General features: G+C 41.2%; 2 protein-coding genes across 3 annotated transcripts; one reads left to right on the top strand and one right to left on the bottom strand.

Annotated features, from left to right (window-relative positions):
* Positions 1-134: 134 nt before the first annotated feature.
* Positions 135-15,640, bottom strand: LOC145433390 (uncharacterized). 2 transcript variants are annotated; one of them, XM_080310484.1, is made up of 16 exons: positions 15,530-15,640; positions 13,554-13,685; positions 13,413-13,493; positions 12,099-12,153; positions 11,947-12,041; positions 11,805-11,885; positions 11,610-11,732; positions 10,999-11,160; positions 10,841-10,929; positions 9,672-9,836; positions 8,565-8,667; positions 5,516-7,576; positions 4,928-5,012; positions 4,801-4,865; positions 4,194-4,295; positions 135-1,579 (listed from the first exon to the last, which is right to left on the bottom strand). In XM_080310484.1, exons 2-16 carry the CDS (start codon positions 13,629-13,631, stop codon positions 1,472-1,474), a joined length of 3,453 nt encoding a protein of 1,150 aa, XP_080166610.1. In that variant the 5' UTR covers positions 13,632-13,685; positions 15,530-15,640; the 3' UTR covers positions 135-1,471. The 2 variants fall into 2 exon arrangements, with proteins under 2 accessions (XP_080166610.1, XP_080166609.1); XM_080310483.1 differs by lacking the exon at positions 15,530-15,640 and having other exon boundaries at positions 13,554-15,281.
* Positions 15,641-20,808: 5,168 nt separating this feature from the next.
* LOC145433389 (traB domain-containing protein-like) lies at positions 20,809-23,367 on the top strand. The gene is made up of 2 exons (XM_080310482.1): positions 20,809-21,000; positions 21,559-23,367. The coding sequence occupies exon 2, from the start codon at positions 21,609-21,611 to the stop codon at positions 22,821-22,823; it is 1,215 nt and encodes a 404-aa protein (XP_080166608.1). The 5' UTR covers positions 20,809-21,000; positions 21,559-21,608; the 3' UTR covers positions 22,824-23,367.
* Positions 23,368-24,790: the final 1,423 nt, after the last annotated feature.

Here is a 24,790-nt window from a genome sequence, read left to right as displayed (position 1 = left end):
GCAGGTTTAGAGGTTAGCTGTTCAGCGACGCCTTCTCACTGTCCTTCTCAGGCCGTGGGCCTCCGCCAAGAGACCTGAAGCACATCAGCCACGACCCTTTTCCCAATTTCCATTTCCAATTCCACATTTCCCGCTTTGCATGACAAGTCAGTGAATTTATTACCACGAATCAAAGTATCCAAACGGCGTAAATTTATGAACCTCACCTTAGCAGTGGACCAATATAATATACATATATATTATAATATAATGTTCAAAAATCGATAAGAATCCCTGCAATACACATGTAATAAGATTCTCCAATCGTGGCAAGGAAAAAAAAACGAACAGGTTCGGTCTCACAGACTAGCAATTGCTTATGACAATCATAACACGTACTATAGAACACTATGCTATCAAACAACGATCACACTACATTATCGAAAATAATTTCATAGAAATAATCCCGAAACAGTGGCACTGTAAATGAAAAGGCGACAAATACGTTCGATGAAAAATAGATTTTAACTATGTACTCACAATCACGAATATGATATAGTAGCAACTAGCAACAAACGGCCCGAGAAATAGCAGCGACCTTCAGCTTGAAATGCCGTCACAATAAGGCGACCTATTCCGTAGCACTAGTTTTGCAGATGCTGCGGCACCAAAAGGGTAAAATCAAGGCCAGGTTATGTACTTTTATGAATTTATCAGAAAGAAGATTTCATTCGGAGTCAGGAATTCATTACTCAGTTAAGCACAATCACACGTACCACCTATCCATGTTGTATCAAAGCACATGTGAATTAAAGAGCTCCCAGAAGGTTCAGAACTTCAATATACAATTGAATAATATATTCACATTGAAATAAACACGAATATGTGTGGGCCTTGGAGTCGACCTTTATCAAAGCACGGAAACCTAGTGTGTGATAACAGGAATTCGAGTATCACCTAAAAATAGTACATTGAGCCAAAGCGATCTCTTTGTCTCGATTATCCAAAACTTCATGACGATGACTTCATATTTGGTGATACGATTGCTGATATACAGTGTTGATTAGCCTACTCTTGAATAGTGTCAGCCGAAATATTCGGGTTTATTTCAATATGAATATACTATTCAATTGTACACGTGAGTTAGTTAAAATGATGTTGACAACTGCGGTATTGCGACGCTATATTTGTTTACTAATAACGAAAACACAAGCCGTCGTTGAAACTCGCAAGGTAATCTAGTTAAAACTATGAATGTGATATATGAAGTCGCGCAAAAACGAGAAAAAATCGTCGCCGACCCGGTTGGCCGCGAGCACCCGACAATCGACAGCGGCGTGTTAAAAAAGGCGATGAGTTTTATTAAAAAAGAGATTCAAGGTAATTCGTCGAATGAATATTATGGCGCGAGTCGGAGATCCGGCCAATTAACTGGCAAGATTTTGTTCGGAGAGCGAATCGTGGTACGACGCACGAGACGGCCGCGATCTACCTACGACGGAACCCGTTTCGTGAAATTTTCCGGGAACACGCCCATGATCGCGTTGCCGCCGTTTTCGTCCCAGTCCGTCTGACGGAAGCCCATCTGCCAGCCGTCGTCCTGGTAACAAAAAAGCCGATACTACGCTCGAGCCGGTACAGTTCAATACAAGATACAAGGTAACGAAGCAACGTTGAGAAGACATAGTTTTTAGTGCCAAAGACGGTCACCTTAACCCAGAGGTCTCAAACACGCGGCCCGCGGGCCGCATGCGGCCCGCCAGAGCATTTTGTGCGGCCCGCGACGACATTTTAGATTTTTATTAATTTTACAAAATATAAGTGTCACATATGTCTTTTCAGGTTATAAAGTGAAAATTCCCTCTTAAATTGCTCCGAAAGCCTTAAACTATTCATCAAACTTCACTATCATATCAATTGCAAACGCTACCATGCAGTAGTGAGTAGATCATTCACTATTTCGCTAATTTCCAATTCATGATGACAAAACCGGACCCTTAGACGATTCTAGACTGAAATTTGTGAGCTGGACTTGGACGCGACCTTTCTTAGAATTACTCAGACTCGGGCTAACTCGATGGCAAAATCAAAACGACTCGAGTGGACTTGAAGTGACTCGGAATGCCGTAGGCCTACATTTGTTAGAACCATGGACGCAACAAACTAATCGCGTATCAGGGGAATAGTAATAGATCACAAGGTCGCAGCTTCGTATTTCGCCAACTAAGCAAGTATAGTTATGGCAACCATTGGCAATTTGTTAGTTACATCTTTGGTCGCTAAACCATGTAATTAAGGCCACTTAAAGGTACCGAGTACCGTAGCGGTACGCTCCAACGATGTAACAGCAATGGGCCGTTCGGCGTTCCGACATTTCTATCCCTTGGACACATTCATTAATATATTTATATTAAATTTATCTATTTTTTCTGCTCCTATATTTGAAAATATCTGGCCATGAGATTAATAGCCTACTTATCAGAAGTATACACGAATCCTGGATCGTAATTACAATGCTCAACTTGAAAATCTTTTGATATCAGATCAGTCTCTATTATCAGTCTGTTGGATTCAAAATATTCATAGTAGCTGAAAATTACAACCTGATAGCTTTTATGATGGCATACATTTGTCCTCCCATATGGTGTCTATATCTTATAGGTAACACATATCAAGTACAACAACAATTCTATTCAAATAGATATAAATGTGATGATTCTTTTCGTGCCAGGCCTAAATTGATACAAACGTAAATCACATTTTGACGATGTGTGTTTACTGTCACTCTGCTGGATCGGCTCAATTTCAATAGGAAAATTCATTCCCGCCAAATAAGGCCTACTTCGAAAGACATAGAATACCCCTATAAATGCTGCGGCCCGTGACGTCGTCAAAACTGGAAAAATGGCCCGCAAGCACATTTGAGTTTGAGACCTCTGCCTTAACCCCAATATAACGGAAATGAGAAGTTGTCAATAAATTTTCTGTGTTCAAATACTTCAGATACGCACAATATTCTTTCCAATCCTCCACTAGTAGCTGATGACTATCCCTGATGAGTGTCAGCCGACAACATCCGGGTTTATTTCAGTATGAATATATTTAATCAGGAATCGATATCGACATCAGTTTAGGTAGGCTTACCATATTTTGGAAATCTAAAAAGAGGACACTTTTCAGAAATTTCAGACTTGCAAAACCGGAGAAGAATTCTCAAAAACCGGTGAATTTTTCCCACTTTGTGAAAAAAAAAAAAAAGGTTTTTCACTCCGAAATACCCACCGGAGCTTCACTTCTGTGCTAATTTGCGGCATATCACTCGCAATTTGCTCTGAATCTGACCTAAATTATCAAAAAAGAGGACAAAATCTCAAAAAAGAGGACAAAAGGGCGTCCTCCGAGGACACTTTCAAAAAAGTTTAAAAAGAGGACAAATCCTCTTAAAAGGGGACGTATGGTAAGCCTAGTTTTGGTATGAAATTTACCACAAACACAAATGGTCAGTGACGTAGTACTTCTACTCGTTCAGGGAATTTGAATAGGCTCTGGCTACTTGCATCAGTACACTTTTTAGACTGCTTCTACTTTGACTTGCACTATTTAGACCAGTGGTTCTCTTATATCTCAATCGAAAAATCAAAGAAGTTGGACGCTTGTCCATTAATTACAGAAACAAAACATCAAATATTAGATTGATTCAGAAGTCCGGAATGTAATTTCTGCACGGTGCTGTAATAGGCAGTTCGTACGTCGCAATCCTCAAAGGGTTGTACGAAACCGTATAAAATTAGCCTTCAACTCATTTCAGACAAGTTATATGTTAAAGCCATGAAGACTTATAAACAAACTCTGTTAAATTCCGACAGTGTGATTAAGCGACACTTGGCAGTATAATAGAAGCAAGAGCAAAGTCTCATTTCTTTCAAAAGATACCAAACAATCACAACCAGGATTGTGTTAACAGGACTTCGCAAAGTTTGCCTCTCAGAAACTTCAATAGAACCATATATAAATAATTGATATCAAAAAGGCAGCATTAAATGAAATTTACAATATTCCATTTGAGTAGCATACTTATATCGCAATCAAATGTATGGTTAATTTGGATTAAGGTTCACTGGTCCGTAACATATGCTTTTGACGTTTTACTGGTCCGCGAGGTCAAAAAGGTGTCAAAAGGCCTGGGTAGAACGCAACAAGATCCCTCGACCCACCTGTTCCTCTGGATCAGGGTGAACTATGACATGGACGACATCCCCTTTGTCGAACGACAGCTCGTCGTCATCGGTGCTACGAAACTGGTAGAGAGCTTGCACCTGGATGTCGTAAATATTACAACCAGTTAAAAAAACGATTCCGTAGTATAGCAATGAGAGTGAATGAAAAAAGACATTGAAAGTGTTTATATTAGCGAAAGCGAAACCAATTCTATTACATTTAATCCATCAATCCCTCCATCGTATCACAGGGCACGAAGTTGAACGCAGGGTCAATAATAGAGGATAGAAACATAATCCAGTTACAAGAAACCGCATCATGACATCAAGAGAGAGTTACAGATGCTTCCGCTTCCACTTTCAATAAACCGGAATCATTGGCAGCAATGGCGTATTTATGGATGTTAATCTTTTGCGTTTAGCTACGACGAGTGCTAAGAAGATAAGAAATATCCTACCAATGAGGACAATGCAATTGTAATAATAGTCGTAATTTTATAAGACATCACCATTCGATTTGAAAACGACGGTATGGCAAATCACCTATGATATCTTGGTTACGAATACTGTCGTTCTTAAATAAAAGTGTCATAACAACACTCACAGAAAAGAGGTAGTTCGGAGGAAACGGCGGATGGTTGATTCTTCCAGAAGGCCGCTCTTCAGGAACTGCAAACCGAGGCGAACAACGATTATCACAAGACCACTGACTATCAAAGAAATTCGCTCACAATCGTCTCTCGGAGGTTCTTCGTAGATTGGTGATATTTCGGAACTTCCAGCGGCGTCGTGATTAACTTCATGGGGCAGGGGAAGCTGAATACAGGAACGTCAGTTATTTCGAGAATATTCGCCAGACGGGTTCAGCATTTGTGCCCGTGAGGCTAATTCAAATCAAATCATGCTTCGTGAAGATCGGGCGATGAGGAAATGATCGAGAAATCAAAAACGATCGCGAACGCACGATAACAGTTTGATCAAACAAATTGAGTAGATCAAAATCTTGATTAATATTAACGTAGAAACGCGAATTCGCACGTCTCTCGCTCAATTTCAATGCCACACTCTAAAATATAAATTGTACAAAAACCAGAATCGAACACGCCACAAAAATCTTGTCTTGTTGCACTCTCGACATTGTGATCATTCTCTCGTGATTGCGAAACCGCAAATTACAGCGCGTCGGTCTTCTGCAAAATCTTCAACAACACCAACTGCTTCAAACTCCCGAAATTACCGGTGAGACCCGTGGACACAGCAAGCAAATTACAGACACGCAACACGACAACTGAGAATCGCCACCCGTGTGAGTCCCTTACTTCAGACGGGCTCGAACCCCTGCCCGGTGAATCCTGCACGCCCGGTACTTGGTCCTGCGAATCCTGCGCACTGTCTGACGACACAGAATGTCCTGGCGCATGAGGACTGGTCGATTTCGCATCCGCATCTGTATTGACTACGCCAGTGACTGGGTCCAACGTATCATGCCCTTCATCTGATGCCACAGAATGCCCAGACACACGCGGAAAGGTTGATTGCGCCGCCATATCTAAATCGTCTCCTGGTGGCTCGGAAGCCGTGGACACTTGTTTGCCTTCTTGATTCGCAATACTGACCGCAGGCCGAGCATCACTCTGCACGCGGTTATCGTCCAATACATCACCGTCGGCCTTCACGATTTCATCTCCGGCATAATTCAGCTTGCACGCATTTGTGGCTGTGACAACCACACTATTTTCGATAGCTGCTACAAGATTTGAATCCACGTTTCCTGCCATTTCTGCGTCATCATCAGACGGCAAAGAATCTAAATCAGCCGCCGCATCATGCGTAACGATATCTCTGGGCCGATGCGTGTCACAATTAACATCTGGCATTTTTACACCAACACCGGCTGTATCTTCGTAGCACAGAGCGAATTCATCCTCGGAAGCCGACTTCAAAACAGCGCCACCATCTTCAGACACACCCTCAAACGAACTCAATTCAGGACCACCCAAATTCGAAAGAGCAATTGTGTCGTTCTTGGCAAGATCTGAATCCGCATTTTCGCTCTCTGGCTGCAAAACTTCGTCTTGAACGTTATCATTTCCCTTATTCACAATCGACTCAAATTGCGCATTGTCGAATTGTGAGAAATCGGCTTTGAAATCCGAGTCGCCACCGCCAACCGACTCGAAATGACCGGGAGAGATCGGGGTATCTGGGTCGAAAACACTTTCGTCTAGGTCGAGAGCCATGTCAGGACTTGGGTCGGCCGCGTCAAACGGTTCGTTTGAGAATCCGTCAACCTGGGCAGGCGCCGGGGCAGAAAAGGAATCACCGAACCCGTCATCGAATCCCGCAGAGACTGGGCCGGCGGCTTCGCCAAAAGCTGTACTTTCATCGACGGTGGCTCCGGCGGCGTGATCGAAATGGACGAAACCGTCGTCACGGAAAAACTCATCCGCAAATTGCCCAGACTGATCGGTGAAATCGTGGGACTGGTCCGTGAAATTCTCGCGATTTTCTTCGTCAGACTTTGAATCGTTCAACTGCAAAGACGGATCAGTTTTGTCCTCTGCCTTTTCCCTCTGGTGGTTGCGATCGGCAACTCCGTCTTCCACTGTCTCTCCGATTTGACGCGGCTCTTCGGCGCTCACCGATTTTTTCTGAACCGTCGCGTACGTCACAGAGGTCGAATTCATAATCGCCTCGTTTTCATCCGCCGCTTTTGCCGAGTCACCATTTTCCTTCTTCTCCAGTGCGGATTTTGCAATGTCATCATTTTCCATCTGTTCTCCTGTGAATTTTGCTGAGTCATCATTTTCAATTTGCTCTCCTGTGAATTTTGCCGAGTCATCATTTTCGACTTTTGCAGAGTCACTTTTTTCAGTGTCCGCTCTTGCGGCATTCGATGAGTCACCGTTTTGCATCTCATGTCCCGTGGCTTCTGCCGAGTCGTCCGTTTCCGACTGCTCTTGTGCAGCTTTTGTCGGGTCGCTGTTTCCCATCCGCTCTCGTGCGGCTACAGCGGACGCGCCAATTTCGCTGTAGTCATTTGCCTCATCTTCCACAACTTGTCGGTCATCGTCGCGTCGTTCGCTTGTCCCTGTCTGCGGTGGGACAGCATTGCCGGACCCTTCGCCGGGTACTTCATGATTCTCTTCCGGCGGGGCACTCTCTTTCGGCGGGACTGACAACGGCGCCGCCGCACTGAGATTCTTCGTAGACCTGGACAGCCTCTTGCCAAGCATCCCGAAAAGGCCTTTCTGCGGCTTGTCGTCCTTTTGGCTTTTCTCTTTTTTCTTATCGCCGTCTTTCTCTCTGGCGGCTTCTCCATCAGCCGTCGACAATTTGGCGCTGGACGCCACAAACATGGACGCTGGACGTATGCTTTTCTGTTTAACGTAACAACGTATTGAACCGAACAGCTTCGCGATAAACGAAAGGTGATTGAAAACTCAAATACAAAACTCAGGAGAGTGACGACGTTTATGATGAGAGGAGTTCTACACTATCAACGAGATTTATAGTTTATACACTATTTCTCCCAACACAGGATCATCGAAACCTCGAATAATGGTATCGCAGTATCCAAACAGGTAGGACGCAGCTATGCATGTTAGTAGTAATGACATTTCTGTGAAATTGTGATCAACCTAGAGCTTGTCATGAAGTTCAATGATGCATTCACGGTCAAAATATATATAATTATCAATGGTATAGAACAGACCTTATTTTCTATGTGGTTGCATACAAGGTCTATATTTGAACTATCCATAATCAAAATGTGTGATACTCAAATACTTAACTTGACGATTAATACTAAATTCCGAATCACATCACTCAGGCTCTCGATTTTGCCCAGCCCTTTCGGCTACGCGAGATTATCCCTTCCGTAAGGCGAGGTTAGTCAGAAAGTGAATATGGATTCAACAGAACGCGAGCTCAGGGGGGTGATTTCCTTTCCAACAAACCTTAGGCCGATTCAAAATGGACAGGGCACTTCTGCCATCAACCCCGTCGACCCCAACGTATTTCAGATTGTGACGCTTTCCGCACGGGGCAAGTTTCGGGTGTCTCCTCACAATAGGCCTACGACCGGGCGGGGCGCTCAAAGCCCGCGGCAACGGCCTCGGTATCGGGGGCCGTGCGTTGCGGCGGTCGGACGGATTACGAAAAACGCGGCCGGGCATTGGGTCACGCGACATGCCAACCGGTTGCGGTCTTTGGGACAGTGCCGCGAAATCGGACGCCATCGCGTAATCGGAATGACGCCGTTCGTAGGGAACGTTCGGGGTGAGGTACATGTTTTCTTCCATCTTTGAGTTTCCAAGGAAAGTGGTTAATACACCGACAAAAAATGAAGGTAAGAACGAAATATACCTTCTTTTTGCTCTGATTATTGTCGCCGCCGCCCGCTTGCTCATCCTCTGGCTTTTCTGCGGCCGAGATCGGACCGATTTGCAAATTCACGTATTCGTGTGCACTGTAAAGGATACCGCGTTGTTATTCGAATCGAAATATATACAGATAGAGTACTCCGTAAGACAGTGTTGGGATCAAGTCACTACCTTCGAGTCACGAGTCATTGCACATTTTGACTCGAGTCAAGTCAAGTCACTCGATTTTCAAAGGTGACTCGAGTCAAATCAAGGCACAAGATTTTTGGAAGTGACTCGAGTCAAGTCAAGTCAAGTTGAATTTTCAAAGTACAAGACATGATTTGAAGTCATTGCATTATGCTAACTGTTTGAAATACAGATGGAGTTCCCATTTATTCTGAGTCGAGGAATGAATACAGAGTTGATTACACACGTAAAAAGGCGCTCACACATACACAGAACTGCGAAACTACGCAAGTATCAGTAGCCCCAGTCTAGAATTATCAGCCAAAATACAGGATGAAATACGAAGCCTCAGAAAGTTGCAAAAAGGATATGGTGCAATACCCTACCCACCTACGTATCCATGATATACAATTATAAACGTATGGAGGATATTCGTTCGATTTAAATCATACAAGAGGGTTGGTTAAGGTGAGCACTGGGCACTGTGAGCAGTTTATAGAACAATTACTTATAGTTTTCGACAACGTAAGCTGTAAGGTGCGATCACTGCGTTTGCGATCAATTTATTTGTGATATAACAGTGGAGGCTCGGTTAAACGCACAATCATTGAGTGATTGGTTGCTCTGAACAGGTCACACCAACGACTCGTTAACAATCCGAACTTAGCCTACACAAGATACAGCGATAGTCGACATCGATTACTTGATGACTTGAAATTGACTTGTCAATTTTGCTTCGAGTCACGAGTCAATTCGCATTTCTGGAACGTCGAGTCAAGTCAAGTCAAGTCATTTTTGCAAAGTGACTCGAGTCAAGCCATGTTCACCTTTTATTTATGGGGGTCAGGAGTCTAATCTAATGAGCTTCCCAAACACACAACGATTCTATCAGGTTACAAGAACTAACAACTGCAAACCGTACCTTGGGTCGCTGGCATTGCTAGGCTTCACAATCTCGTTTTCGCTGGGCGTTTTCGGGGCCGGCATGGTGTCGCTGTTGTGAACGCTGGCAAATTGTTCTGTCGTCGGCGGGATTTTTAACCGAGGCACCGTGCTGACGCTGGGACTGGGCTGGGCACCATTATCTCTGTAATTCAGAGAGTAACGTGCACAAAATTTAATAAGGCAAATCATATTCAATTATTTATAGGCTGTCGGCTAACAAGCTCAGAAAAACTCAAGAAGTGGAACAGTTTTGTAGCGCATTTGAGGCACACTTCAAAGGGCTTGAGAGGAAAAAACACAATGATAATAATCATGTATCACAAGCAGGTTCCAAAAAGCACTTCGTCACCCCCCTCCCCCTCAAAAAAGAATCGTCTTGGGCCTCCTTTATAAGTTGATTAATCAAATTTCTGGTTTCACCCCTCCCACTTAGTCCACCCATTTCCGCTGCCCCATTCCACCACTACTATAAAGCAAGACTTTCAATACATACACACTACACAGCATGTATATTACCGAATGTCTATTCTTGAACTCGTGACTAAATTTAGTCGATAATATTGGTAATTTTTATCCTCTCCCATTCAACGTGATCAGATTTACCGGTTCTACTGTTGGTACCAGATTGCAAGGACATGAGTATTTTGCAGCAGCCATTCATGCAACTGTGGCATATTGACAATTGGATAAGGATATACATTATATCGAAGATTCCGGCCATTTTCGTCCAAGATTTTCTTGCCACCGATAATTATTAGACAGCACACTTCACTGAGTCACATTGTTAGCCAAAACATCATATGTGTTGGTCAAATCAATAAATCTAACAACATTAAATCGTGTGAAGAATATATTCAAGTGTAATAAATGTCTTAAAAATAGCATACAATTTTTGTGTATTTACGTTATAATTTTAGGCCCCTTTCGAGCTTGCCCCGTCCCCCAATTAGGGGGTTTCTGGGTGCGGAAGTTACGACCCTGATCACAAGCCTTTCTCCAACAATAATTACGTGGATTGTAGATTTGTTTATGTGCAGGTCCCGTTGGAGGAACATACACACTGGTGCAGCGAAAAACAAACCGAATACGTCAGGCGAAAAGGTACATTCAAGAATACCATGGAAGATTCAAGAATTTTAAACTCACAGCGGTGTCTGCATTCTTTGGATACGATAGTTTCCATTATCAAACGACGTTTTAAGATTTGACAGCACGTTGCTTAGCTTCGTTCTCAGCTTTGAAAAAGAGAAACAGATCAAATTGAGTTTTATCGGCACATGTAACCGCAAAGCATTTCCTCTTACCTCCGAGACATCGGACGAAAACACGTTTTCGCTCTCGCAGATACTCGAGAAAATGTTGACACAAACGGACAGCCGCGAGTCGTACAACGTCGGCAATTGTTGATGGAGGAAGTTGTTCAATTCTTCGTAAATTTCTTGCGCTTGCCGTAAATGTTCTCTCGACTGTTGGGACGTTAAACATTGGTTCGGAATTGCGTCACGCCACTATACATCCCAAGTATATATATATAGCAACAGAATAGTGTGATGCGTACCAAAGAATACAAGGGCATTCACATTCGGTTTCATACTGGGTATGCATTTTGTCAATCTTTACTCTACGAGTTCCTATAATATAACAAATTTGCAATTTCAGATGCGCACAACAAACCCAAAGCTCATAAAGCAACGATGAACAACAATTATTAACTGCTGAAGATTGATATCATTTGAGATGATATATCAAATCCATTACTATTGCATATATGTCCGTCATAGGCAGATGCATTGTGATTTTTAAAACCACAAACTTGCAGTTGGAATGGTGCCTTAATCAGACGGTGACAATTACTATAAACTATGCAAAATCAAATGAACAAGACCGATAATACACCAAGACAGGCAAATCATACCTTATCAACCTTGGTCGGATCGGGTTTTCTGGACGCCTCGATAGCTTGCACCGCTCGTCTGGCTGCATCATAATCCACCAATTTACGCCCCCTCTTTTCTATACAGGTTTTGCATTTCTGATACTGAAAAATATGGATACAAAAATAGTAGCGTCAGTCGCCAATAACCTCAGGTCATAAATGAGATTTGCTTACTTCTGATAAGTGGTTCTGCAACAACTCTAAAACTTCAGATTGAAATCTTGCAAAAATATCATCGTACAGTGATTCGTTTCGCTGAAAAAGCGACATTGTTAAAATTGAAAGATGTAATATTAGATAGGGTAATTCAGCATACCTGTGAACACGAGGCTACCACATCCTTACCATCCCATTCGTCATCGTAAACTTCATATAAAGAACTATAAAAGGCTTTCTTTGACAAGCTCATGGCTAAAAAATACATTGAAGTGAAATAATGCAATGAAAAACGATGCATGAAATTCAAACCTTTTATTGCTTGTAAATATTGCTTCATATCCCTTTGCAACTTCTGCATTTGCAACTGAAAAAAGACAAGTGTTTAGGCCTTTAGGGTTAACCTGCTGCACTCAATGAAATTTCCTTTTTAGCCTACTCTTTGAAATTTACTAGAAATTTACTAGATGTCACACTGAACACATATAATAGCAGCAGTAAGCATGAAATCATCAATGAGTTTTCGCATTGGAAGTTGGCATTCAGGTCATCACATGCACCATTGCAAACCCAAGTATAAAGCAAAGCTGTATATTTCAGGCCAAACCACATTAATCACTCGAAAAATGGAATTTTTGCAAGCAAATAAAATGACAATAAAATTTCATGTCTGTAGTTTACTACTAGTTTTCATATATTTTGTATTATTATGAACAATTAGTGATGAATGTGACGAGAAATAGTTTGGATGGATTTGGAGGACAGTAATTGTAGGACAGTTTGATATAATCTGACAAACCTGATTTTTATTCGTAAAAAAATATAAATATACAAATGGGGATAATTAACCATTATTGACAACATGCTCTTCCACAGATAAAAATCTGGTCGCTGGCATAGAATTATCAGGGCGAGTAAATGATTCATCACAAGCTAGCTTCGTTTTCCAAATGCATACAGACGAGCTACATTTTGTTTCTGTGTATCCAACACGTCGATTTATCACAAACACGAATGATTGCATTTAATACACTGCATAGCCGGCAATTTCATGTCCAGGTGTTTGCAACACCCTGCGGTAAGCACATTCCGACTACAGATCAAATATAAGGACATGCATGTGAGAGGTTGGCTAATGATTGATGCTGGCCAGGTCAACATAATTTAGCCGACACAACATTGCAAAAACATTAAGCGTCATACAGGCATGGATCAGTAAATAGAGCTATTGAGTAAACATCCAACGGTAGCATTTATCATGTTCGACATTTAAAAATCAGAGCAGTAACGGGATTCCAGAAATCGCATCGGTGAACCCTGCTGGAGCTGATCACAAATGAGGTTCTAACGCTTGTAACTGGCATGGAAGAAAATTTTCCGGGTCCATCAAAATTCAATAAATAGAGAAATTTAACCCGACCTTGCTAGCTTGCCGTAGAAACTTTAATAGAACAAAGTACATATAATATCAAAAACGCGGCATTAAATGAAATTTCCAATATTGCATTTCAATTGTATACATTTGTCGCCATTACATTTCGAGTAAATTTCGATTTTCGAAGGTTCACAGGTCCGCAACATTTGTTTTGAAATTGTACCGGTACGCCATTTTATGTAGTGCTGTACCTGTTGCTTGTTGATCAGCATTACATAGTTGTCAATTATCTCGTCTTTGGTCTCTTCAGCACGTCCAATCGTTCTCATAACCTGCGCACGAGGGACGCTCATTATGCAGAGTCCACAAGAGCGGACTACAAATAGACATACCCGCTCCTTATTTCTGAATGCAATTTTCGAGATATTCCTCCGGAGTCGGGTACTATTATTTCCTTGGGAATCCGCCATGTTCCAATTTTCAGCGACTCAATCAGTCGACAGCTGAAGGCCTAAATCAAACCGCTGAAAAAAAAAAAATACTATTATTTTAAACGCTACTACAATGTGGTTTTCATCACTGATTTAATTTACTTAAAATATGTATGATGCAATAATGAGGATATAACCTCTCTCTTTATCTAAGACAAAAGGTGTCATTTGTCAACACATTGATTGACAATATCTTATTATGCAATCCATATGCAGGTTCAATAGATGAAAATAGCAATCATAATGACACTATTTTTGGCAGGGTTGTTGTGACTCGAATCACAACTTTTGGTGACTCGACTTGACTCGAGTAATTTCTTCAAATGTGTAAAATGACTCGACTAGAAGCAAATTGTGTATCGACTCGACTTGTACTAGAGTTATTGTGCATGACTCAAACCAAATCATATGATTCGAGAGCAGGACGGCCAATTCATTTCATTGTAACTGCGAATAATAGTAAAATCACCACATTTTTGATATTTCCTCTGTCAGTCGACAGTCCTGATACTTGGAAAATAGGGCCGGAAACTTGTTACGACTGATGAAAATTACGATATTATGAATGCGAACCATTCTATATCACTCGAACAGAGTTGAAAAAGTGGGTTGAACTGGATTGAACTCAAAACTGAACAGTGAACACAGTGACTTGAACTCGAGTCACAACACTTTGACTCAAAGTCAAAGTGTTGTGACTCGGACTAAGATTTTAGACTAGGCTATGTCTACTCTTATATGATAGTTTTCAGTTTTTCAGGCCAAAACCAGGCCTAGAATACGTACTGGTTAATCGCTACTTCTACTTGAGTAGAAATTTACGAAGTTATTCTACTTGTAGACCAAGCAGGCATCTTTTTTCACTGAAAACTGAATGAAAAGCAAAAATAATTCACGGGACCAAGATTCCCGTCTTATATGCAGACATAGCATACAACCCTACATAATAACATAACTGAATTATACAAAGCACAACTTTTCAGCTCAAGTCTGACTGTATCTTATATCAATGAGACTCAAGGTATAATACGTTATTTAGTGACCTAAAAAAATAAGAGATTTCACACCTAGATTTATGTGCAGTCTGTTTTAAGAAGCAATTTTTACATTCATGATTCTCGAGCTTTCAGAATCCACTCCGTTATCATAGGTTTAGGTGTTTAGACCAACATCGCAAGTGCATTCCCTGTCGTCAACCATTATTGTATCGACATTGACAAAATACATGAAGCGACGAAGATGTCACATACGGTATAGGCTACCTTGATTTAGAAAAGATTAATAGAGAAAGTTCCTCACACTATATAGTACTGCACAAGTCATAAAATGGTATGGAATAACAGGAGAGATGCTAGAATGGGTGAAAGCTTTTTCAAGTGGGAAAAAGCAAAGAATGGCAGTTGGAGACACTGTATTGAAAAAGGAAAGTTTCACCAAGCACAAGCAGAATCATTCGGTGATAAAAGAAATTGGAATTATGTTACTTATTATTCTTATCTATCATATAAATGTATTTGAATAGACACAGTAATATTTGATATTATTACCAAAGAGAAAGTCAATGATATTATATTATTGTGAATTGTGATCTTATTCATTCAATATTGACTCATTTATTCTGCATACCAGTGATACCAGCAGCATTAAGCATACGAAAACTTGCAATGAAATCTATCCCGATAACTTAACGGATATTTATTTCAATTTACCAGTATGCCACGACCACTATAAATGGATGAAGGTCCATAGCTATGAGAATACCTCAAAACATTGCTATATTATTATGTTATGATTTTCGTTCTTTGTTGTTTCCCGTGGCGTTCGTGATCTGCTCAATACTCAATGGCGTTTTGATGACTTCTTTTGCATTGGCACACCCTGGCTACTGTTCAACTTTTTTCGTACCCTTGTCACTGCCGTTATTGCATTTCGTTCGTTGCAAATTACTTGACGGTGGACGATTCAACACATTCGTCTCTTACTCTCTGCATTTACCTTAGCAGAGAGGCCCCGTGGATATACTCAGATATCGCAGATATCGCAGGTATCGCAGATATCGCAGATATCACTACTGTGGATATACTCAGATATCGCAGATATCGCAGATATCATTGTGGATATACTCAGATATCGCAGATATCACCAAAAACCGCAGACATCGAGGTCATATAAAGGTCACGCTTCGTTTAGAGCGCAGATATCACGTCTTAAGCATGTCTGGGTCGATTCAGTGCGCAGATATCAGGTCCGGACCATGCCTGGGGGAATTTTGTGCGCAGATATCAGCTCCGGAGCATGTCCGAATACAAATAGTGCGCAGATATCAGGTCTGGACCATACCTGGGCTCTTTTCGTGCGCAGATATCAGCTCCGGAGCATGTCCGAATACACATAGGGTGCATATATCAGGTCTGAACCATACCTTGATTCTTTTGGTGCGCAGATATCAGCTCCGGAGCATGTCCGAATACAAATAGTGCGCAGATATCAGGTCTGGACCATACCTGGGCTCTTTTGGTGCGCAGATATCAGCTCCGGAGCATGTCCGAATACAAATAGTGCGCAGATATCAGGTCTGGACCATACCTGGATTCTTTTGGTGTGCAGATATCAGCTCCAGAGCATGTCCGGATACAAATGGTGAGCACATATCAGCACCTATATGAGCATTGAACATATAATGCCCTAACCAGTGCGCAGATATCAGGTTTGGCGTCTTTTTCATGCGCAGATGTTAGCTTTGGAGCATGTCCGGATACAAATAGAGCGTTGCGACAGTCAACTTAATCGAATACGCAGGTAGGGCTAGTCGACAAACATGGTAAATACTGTTTAAACAGCTAAATGAGAAACTCCGACCATCTGCGCTTTGTTCGGCTCACGCATTAGCACGAAATCCGAGCCGTGTCGGATTCTTCGGGAATGGTGTATATTGGTAGTTAATCCGAGAATTATCAACGAAAAACTCAAATAACTCCGCTTCTACTAGTTGGAATTGATTCAAATCTGTTTTGCATCGTCTTTGAAGAAAATTCAATAATTTCGGGGGGTTGACAGGAAAATTTGAAATTTTTAAAACATTTTTTCTAATAAATTAAAAATTAAAATTCGCTATGCGGTGGCTTATATACTTGTTAGAATTGAACCAAATTTGGCGTGCAACGGTTTTTAGGGTAACCTGACAATTTAATCAGTGAATGGCTGGAATCCGGAAAAAAAGTTATTTTTGAACGACACTGTACTCATGACACACAAAACCTGAAAGTACCTCAGATTTAAACCGCGTTATAAATACAGTAGCCTAGCCTACAACATTTTAATCCAAATTCTGCATGCTCGTAGTAACGTAGAATGGTATGCACGTATAGGCACTAGGGCTGGGCAAAATCGAGTACCTGAGTGATTCGATTCTGAATCACGTATTACGCTTCGAGTCGAGTCGAGTATTCGAGTATCACTTATTATGACGTCACAACAGAATGAAATATGTCAAAGTTCAAATATGTACCTTTTATGCCAACACAAAGTATAAAATGCCTGTTATCCGTCACATTAACGATACTTTGGTATATTTTCGACCATATCGATTTCATTGCACTTCTTGACAATGTTTTGGGATGATCACGACTTCGGAGATATGCTATTTCAGTAACGTTCGTAGCTTTGTACTATGTCTCGTGTGCTGAGACACGGCCAATCAAGGTTTCAAGGCTTCCTTAGTGAAAAATAGTATAAAAACTATAATTCTCGTTCGTACTTCAACTTTCAGTGGCGAGAAGCGTATAATTTCAGTACTCGAAAAATCGTATTTTACTACTCGACTCGAATCATTAAAATTAATACTCGATTCAGATTCGAGTACTCGAATCATTGTGCCCAGCCCTAATAGGCACGTAGGATTTATGACCGCTATATAATTCTTAGTTAGTTTATGTTTTCTTGTACCACTCTTCTCCACCCTTCGGGTGTGAATACACACTCTTTTCGCAAGGAGTGTGAGACTATTTGAACATTTATCATGACAATTATTCTTATAAACGTGATAGAAACATGTGCCAATGCTACTCTCTACTTTACAAAATACAAAGTGTAAAAAAGTATTATTATTTCCTTAAAATTTTTTCAAAGAATTGGATGTAGTACAAAGATATACTAGAGCAGGGGTGTGAAACATACGACCGGGCGATTTTATCCGACCCGCGAAAAAATTTCGATTTGATGGAAAAATGCTTGTATTATCCTGCATATTTCTAACAAGTGTTGAGATTTTTAGTCCGTGAAACTTCTATTAAATAATCCCTCAATGCAGCAAAGGTAAAATATGTGCATAGGCCACATTTTAACTATTATTTTGTCGTTTCACTCTAGCAGTATTAGCAAAAATTCGGTGACATTGACACGCAATTCCGGGAAGCCAAAATGGAGAACACTGAGTTCAGAGTTTTATGGAAAAATTGACCTAGAATTGACCTAGAAGAAGCGAAAACGCCAATGTGAAATCGTTGCATGCATGAATATATGGAGAATATAGTATAGTTACAAAAATGTAATTCAAATATCTGCGTTCGCACTACTGTATCACTTCTGACTGAAAAGGTTCCCGACCACCAGAGGAAAACGAATCGCGATTCAAATGAACCGAATTCCAACGGCCACGTCCACAGGTAAATCTCTTGTATTCCTCCCAACGCATATGCAGAGTTAACGGCAGATTACGACTGAAACAAGGGGATCATAGAAATATGCTGATATCGTCGTAAGAGCCCCTGTTTTAGCGGTTTGTAACTATATTTAACCAGTCAATATTTGTATTTTTGCAAATTCCATTGTTTGCGAATAAACGTGTCGCTTGAATAGAACCCCTAATACCCTATGTTCTGAAGGTTTGAATGCGGCCCGCGAAACAACTTGAGTTTGACACCCCTGCACTAGAGTAGCCTAAGTGATGCAAGCAGGCAAAATCTGCCTGAGGACTCCAAAATAACTGTAAGTGGTTTGTTACTGGTCAGCTCTGACCAGTGACCAGGCCTGACCATTTCCATCCAGACATGATGTGGAGTTGATATCGACCAAAGAAATACGCTCAGGGATGGTCCAAACCTGACATCTGCCAAATATTTGTATCCAGACATACTCCGGGTCTGATATCTGCGTATCGCTTGGCGTCAGACATGCTGCGGACCTGATATCTATGCAGGAAACAGCGCCAGGTATGGTCTAGACCTGATATCTGCGCACTATTTTTATTCGGACATGCTCCGGAGCTGATATCTGCGCACCAAAAGAATCCAGGTATGGTCCGGACCTGATATCTGCGCACCAAAAGAATCCAGCTATGGTCCAGATCTGATATCTGCGCACTATTTGTATTCGGACATGCTCCGGAGCTGATATCTGCGCACCAAAGAATCCATGTATGGTCCAGACCTGATATCTGCGCACTATTTGTATTCGGACATGCTCCGGAGCTGATATCTGCACACCAAAAGAATCCATGTATGGTCCATACCTGATATCTGCGCACTATTTTTATTCGGACATGCTCCGGAGCTGATATCTGCACTCAAAATTCCCCCAGACATGGTCCGGACCTGATATCTGCGCACTGAATCGACCTAGACATGCTTAAGACTTGATATCTGCGCTCTAAACGAAGCGTGACCTTTATATGACCTCGATGTCTGCGGTTTTTGTTGATATCTGCGATATCTGAGTATATCCACAATGATATCTGCGATATCTGAGTATATCCACAGTAGTGATATCTGCGATATCTGCGATACCTGCGATATCTGCGATATCTGAGTATATCCACGGGGCCAGCAGAGATAGCGGAGCGGATTTTATTATATCGAAATTCAAATCCTAATCTGGACCTACGATTCAAATCCAAGCCCAAATCCGGCAATGACTGAAATTTTATTCAAGATTAGCCTGGAAATTGAAGAAAAAAATACCATTTCTAAATCGAAATGAAATTCTGCTCCTAATCCAGCCTGTAACCCAAGTTTTCAAATTCAATACATAGTTTCATCATAATAATCGTTTACAGCTGTAGCCTCATCATCATTTTTTTTTATCAAACTCTATACACCACATGATTGCGATATAATGAAAAGATAGGAGGATGCCGAAACGACTTGGATTAGTATTTTAATCAGCCACCCACGTTGGCCTAAATCAGGCACACTGGATAAAAGAAAAGATAACATAAAAGTAAGCGACAAAAATGAATGCAGCACTATCGCCACGCATCTCTGGAGCTCTACGCAACAAGCGGGCTAAGGCAATCGATATCATAATAATCTGACACATCCAATGTAGACTACTTAGACGTAGCCTACATAGCTTTATCAGCTGAAGGATATTGCGCGAAAATTGGTAGGGCCCTAATACATTCTGTGGACCCAGTTCTACCCTTACAAGTCAAGGAAAGGCTGGTGTGTGCTCGCTTGTACCGAAACGCATAGAAAAAGTATCAACAGCGCAGCGTTTCTCTGTGGCGCGTTTGCACATCGCTATTGCCGCGAAGTCAGCTGATCCAACTCTCGCCGCTCGGCCGCATCCTTGCTCTTGAGCTAGTCTCTCGTTTCGCCAGACAGCATTGTTGCGTCACACTGCCAATCTACTCGACAATGAATAATTGGGGGCTGATTGTGGGGGTTCCAGGGCCGCGAGCGGAATAAAATTTATATTTTCGTAATCAGTGCAGAGTCGGCTTTTGATTGATACCCGATTCATCAAATTTAATGCTCGGCAAGCCGGTCAAAAATCACCGTCAAATTGCCTGTAGCCAAATGGAAACTGTGACGTGATACAATTTCATTGAACCGTGCGATTTGCTTATGTCGACACCATATAGGACACTATGGTGTCACTCACATGACGTCATTTCATAGCTGAATGATTTCATATCCGTTTTTCAGCTTTTCGATTTATAATTTAAATTACTTGAAAACTATCATGTAATTTCAATTTTTATTATTTTATTCATATTCCTGACCACATAACGTACGATATAAGGCAAAGTCATTTTTAAGATGCAGTTGACCTTTAATGCATTTGGATCTGGATTCGAATCGTCAACCCGAAACCGGATTTTCAAATCCATTACAGTCCAGAACTGTTGCTGCATGGTTGCTGTCATTCAATACCGGAAGTATCATGTTCTGTCATCCTGCCATTATAGAGACAGTGCAGTCTCTACACTGCCATTATTATTACGATAGAAAAACCATGTTAAACTTAAAACCACGCTGAATCGAGACAGGAAATAGAACAGCTTGGACGGTTAACAGGATCTTTGAACAGCATGCATGAAATAGAGCATATGGTTGGAAATTTTCAGGTATTTCTATACTATAACGTGTGCATGTAATTTTCGGAATTTCTGCATTTAACAATCTTGTGAAAATCGCATCCAGTTGTCTTATCTGTAGGTAGCTATATGTCCATTGTCGTTCCAAGTATAACTATTAGTCCTTGGTACAAAACTTGCTAGCTGATTCAACTTCTTATTCTTACCCCAATTGATTGCGTGATATAAAAATAAATAGAAAGGAACGAAACAACCGGTATGTATTATATTGGCAATCAAATGTGTCTCGATGGACTGCGGCCAACATTATGGAAAGCCTGAGATAAAGACAAGCAGGGACCAAGAATGGAATTATTAATGACACAGCCTGCTGGGGTTTGAAAATAAATGGATGTTCAGTGATCTTGAATTTGGATTCCAATATGTTGGATCTTCATCCCACTGTGCTCAGATACCTGTTCACTGTTCAGACCTGTATTCTGTTACGTTTTTCATGATCATTGTTTTCTGAAGCTCGACAAACGTTTCTAGTTTCTATAGAATATGAAATGGCCTTTTGTGACAAAAACAAACTGTATTCTTTCACAGGATTTGGTTGTGTAAATTCCCTACCTTATAAGAGCGACAAGAGTGTGTTGATGGATGAACAGACGGAAACACAACTAGAAGATGGTGACAGAAGTAAGGACAACAATGTTGAAGAGAACGCGTTAGATGCATCGGAGGACGACAAATACCCAGATTCCGAAGATGAAAACTGGGAAGACATTGACGATGATGAACAAGACAACATGTCGCCAAGCGTCGACGATCGTTTACGAAGAATCGCAATCGAAAGCCGCATTGCAAGCAGAAATGTTGAGGAAGACAAATTACCGCACATAGTTACTATTTTGCACGGCAACAACGGAGAGAAAGTGTATTTAATCGGAACTGCTCACTTCAGCACTGAAAGTTGCGATGAGGTACGAAAAGTTATCCGTGACGCTCAACCTGATGTAGTTGTGATTGAATTATGTCGCAGTAGGACAGATATAATACACAATGATGAAAAGACACTCATCGAATTAGCTGGAGAGATAGATTCATCAAAGATTTTGCACCAAATTCGAAGCAAAGGCGTCCTATCTGGGCTCATGACGTTCTTTCTTTTGCACATGTCAGCACACATAACAAAACAATTAGGCATGGCTCCGGGCAGCGAGTTTCGAACTGCTTATCATGAAGCTTGTCGCATTCCTGGTTGCGTTATCATGTATGGAGATCGAGCCGTGGGAATAACATTGCAGCGAGCGTTCGCTGAGTTGCCTATGTGGCAAAGATTGAAATTTGCGTTTCACGCGTTAAAAGATCTTGGTCCCATTAAACCAGAGGATATTGAGAAACTGAAAAAGAAGGACCTGTTAGAACAAGCTCTGGAAGAGATGATGGGAGAATTCCCTCAACTGTCGGAAGTATTCCTAGCGGAGAGAGACATCTACTTGGCTAAGTCCATGCAGGCCGCGTGCGATATGGGTGCACGTGCAAATGACGGCTTGGCTCCACCCGTGGTGGTTGGGGTTGTTGGCTTAGGACATGCGGCTGGCGTCGCAGAGCATTTCAATCGTGAAATAACCTCTGAGGAAATGGATAAGATAACTGAGATCCCGAAACGTTCAAAATCCAGCAAGATTGTTGGAATCGTGACTAAACTTGTTCTAGGTGCAATAGCCACATACGGATTTTATAGGATTAGTTTACTTGTCAAGGCGTCTGGTGACTGGGTGTTTAGCAATACATGTGCAGGTGTTGGTAATTTGATGGATTATTTGTCAAATTCAGGCCAGAGATCCATCGAGCCAAAGGAATTATGATGCATAGTGAACGAGAGCTTTGATTGTAGTCGTGGCATGGATATTGAAAATGTTTTGAAGATGGTGGTGGTGTGCTTAGTGTGGGTAGGCTACGTAGCCTACAGTTGCAGATTATTTAGATTCTGAATGGTAAACCCAGATTGGTTACTGTGTGCTCCAATGCTTCGATTGCTGCCTTGTGCCCTTCAGTGGAAATGCGTTCATTCATTGTGAAAATGAAATCAAGTGTGAATGGTCTGTGCTAAATCCTATCACTGGGCCTAGCAGTCATCTTGTTGGATGAAATTATGGCTTGAACATCCAATCCATTATATATCTTGATCGCATCAAATTCAATGATATTCTATCCGTCATTGATGGAGAAAAATGCCTCATGGTAATTTCTTTTTTACAAAGTCTGTACAACTCATTCGACACTGATGTTTTTTACTCGATTACATGATATGCAATACTGCCTAGAGCCTACTCAAGAATTACAATCATTTACATGGATCGTGTTCCCGCATTATTAAATCTGAAATGCATGGTGTAGAAGACATAGTAATTGTGTTTATATTTGAATGGATAGCTTCATCATATCAGATCTTTCGAGTCAACGTAGTTGTAATTGAGGAATTTGGCAACAGAGTCTCAGATTGAATACCATTCATGCTTATCCGGAATACATTTAATTTGAGTCATCCGGTTCACACTTTTGTTGCTTTTGTGCCTCGCGATAGAGACAACCAATTCATTTCAACCCTAGATCAGCATAACTCCGTTTTGGTGACACCCTATTGTTGCTGGTCAGGCCCAGCTGATGTCATTAGTCTGATCAACTCTTTCTCATAAGGGATTACTATCATGTTGCTCTAGTCCTCATTGCCACACAGATCTGAAACTAACGTGCGCTTGTGCCAGGAGTAGGCAGTACAGAAATAGCTCTCGCAAATGTGTCTTAAGTTTCTAATTACTGGACTTCAATTGCATCCCTATGATACCCTTTTCTTTCTGTAATCTTGCGATCATGTATCATTTTAAAAGACCAGATAATAATCAATGAATGAAATCAAATAGTTATGTTGGCTTATCGGTCCTCGAGTGCGACGGACCATGACTGAGGAACAGTATCTCGCATATTCACCCCACAATCAACTTGAAACACAAACAGAATTTATTTAATACACTAGTCAGTGTTTAAGTTTACCAGACCACTATTCGACTTTGCCTGCATCACATACCATTTCATTTCAATGACTTGTCATTTTATGTTATCTTCAGTTACCGTTGTTCATTCAATGTGCATGCCTATTATTTAGTTGTGCACTGATGACCGAAATAAGTCAAATCAAAACGAAATTAAAACCAATTTCGACAGAGAAGCATTTACAGTCATGGGATAATCAAGGGTCCCAAGTTACCTAACAGTGTCACAGTCAGTGTTTCCAGCAGCATTCCTTTCAAACGCCATTGTAGCTGGAACTTCAAACCATGCATCTTTGTGATTGGGAAGCCAAGGAATCTTTGCTATATGATACCACTATTTCAAGGGATTGCTGATCAGCGTGGATGAGAAATAAACAGATCATTTTCATCTGCTACGTGCAGATGGTTATGTCATCACGTCAAGTAACGATTTTTCTTGCACGACCCCTTTAATCATTCGTAACTTCCAGTTACTTTCAGTAAATTTCCGAGCATAATATCTACTAGTCGAGATCAACTGGAGTAGGATCCTTGAAATCGACACCACTGTATGTATGTGCTGAAAATTTGTACTGCGCAAAACCTAAGAAGTACCTATACAGAGATAGTTATGAAGCAAGTAATTCAAATATAGACTAAGACATGGAAATTGGAAGAACTGAATGAATGCAACATAAAACTAACTCAAAGTCAATGGGCATTTAATAACATCCGCTTGAATGACTGACAGACATCACCACTGGCTCGCGTCAGAATTACCCACCAGTCTGCATCCAATCTAC

This window comes from Botryllus schlosseri, chromosome 2, assembly GCF_051294905.1.
Source record: "Botryllus schlosseri isolate E-star chromosome 2, Bs_hap1, whole genome shotgun sequence".
Lineage (NCBI taxonomy): Eukaryota > Metazoa > Chordata > Ascidiacea > Stolidobranchia > Styelidae > Botryllus > Botryllus schlosseri.
Note: the sequence above shows the minus strand (reverse complement) of the source record. Positions and strands in the feature narration are given on the sequence as shown.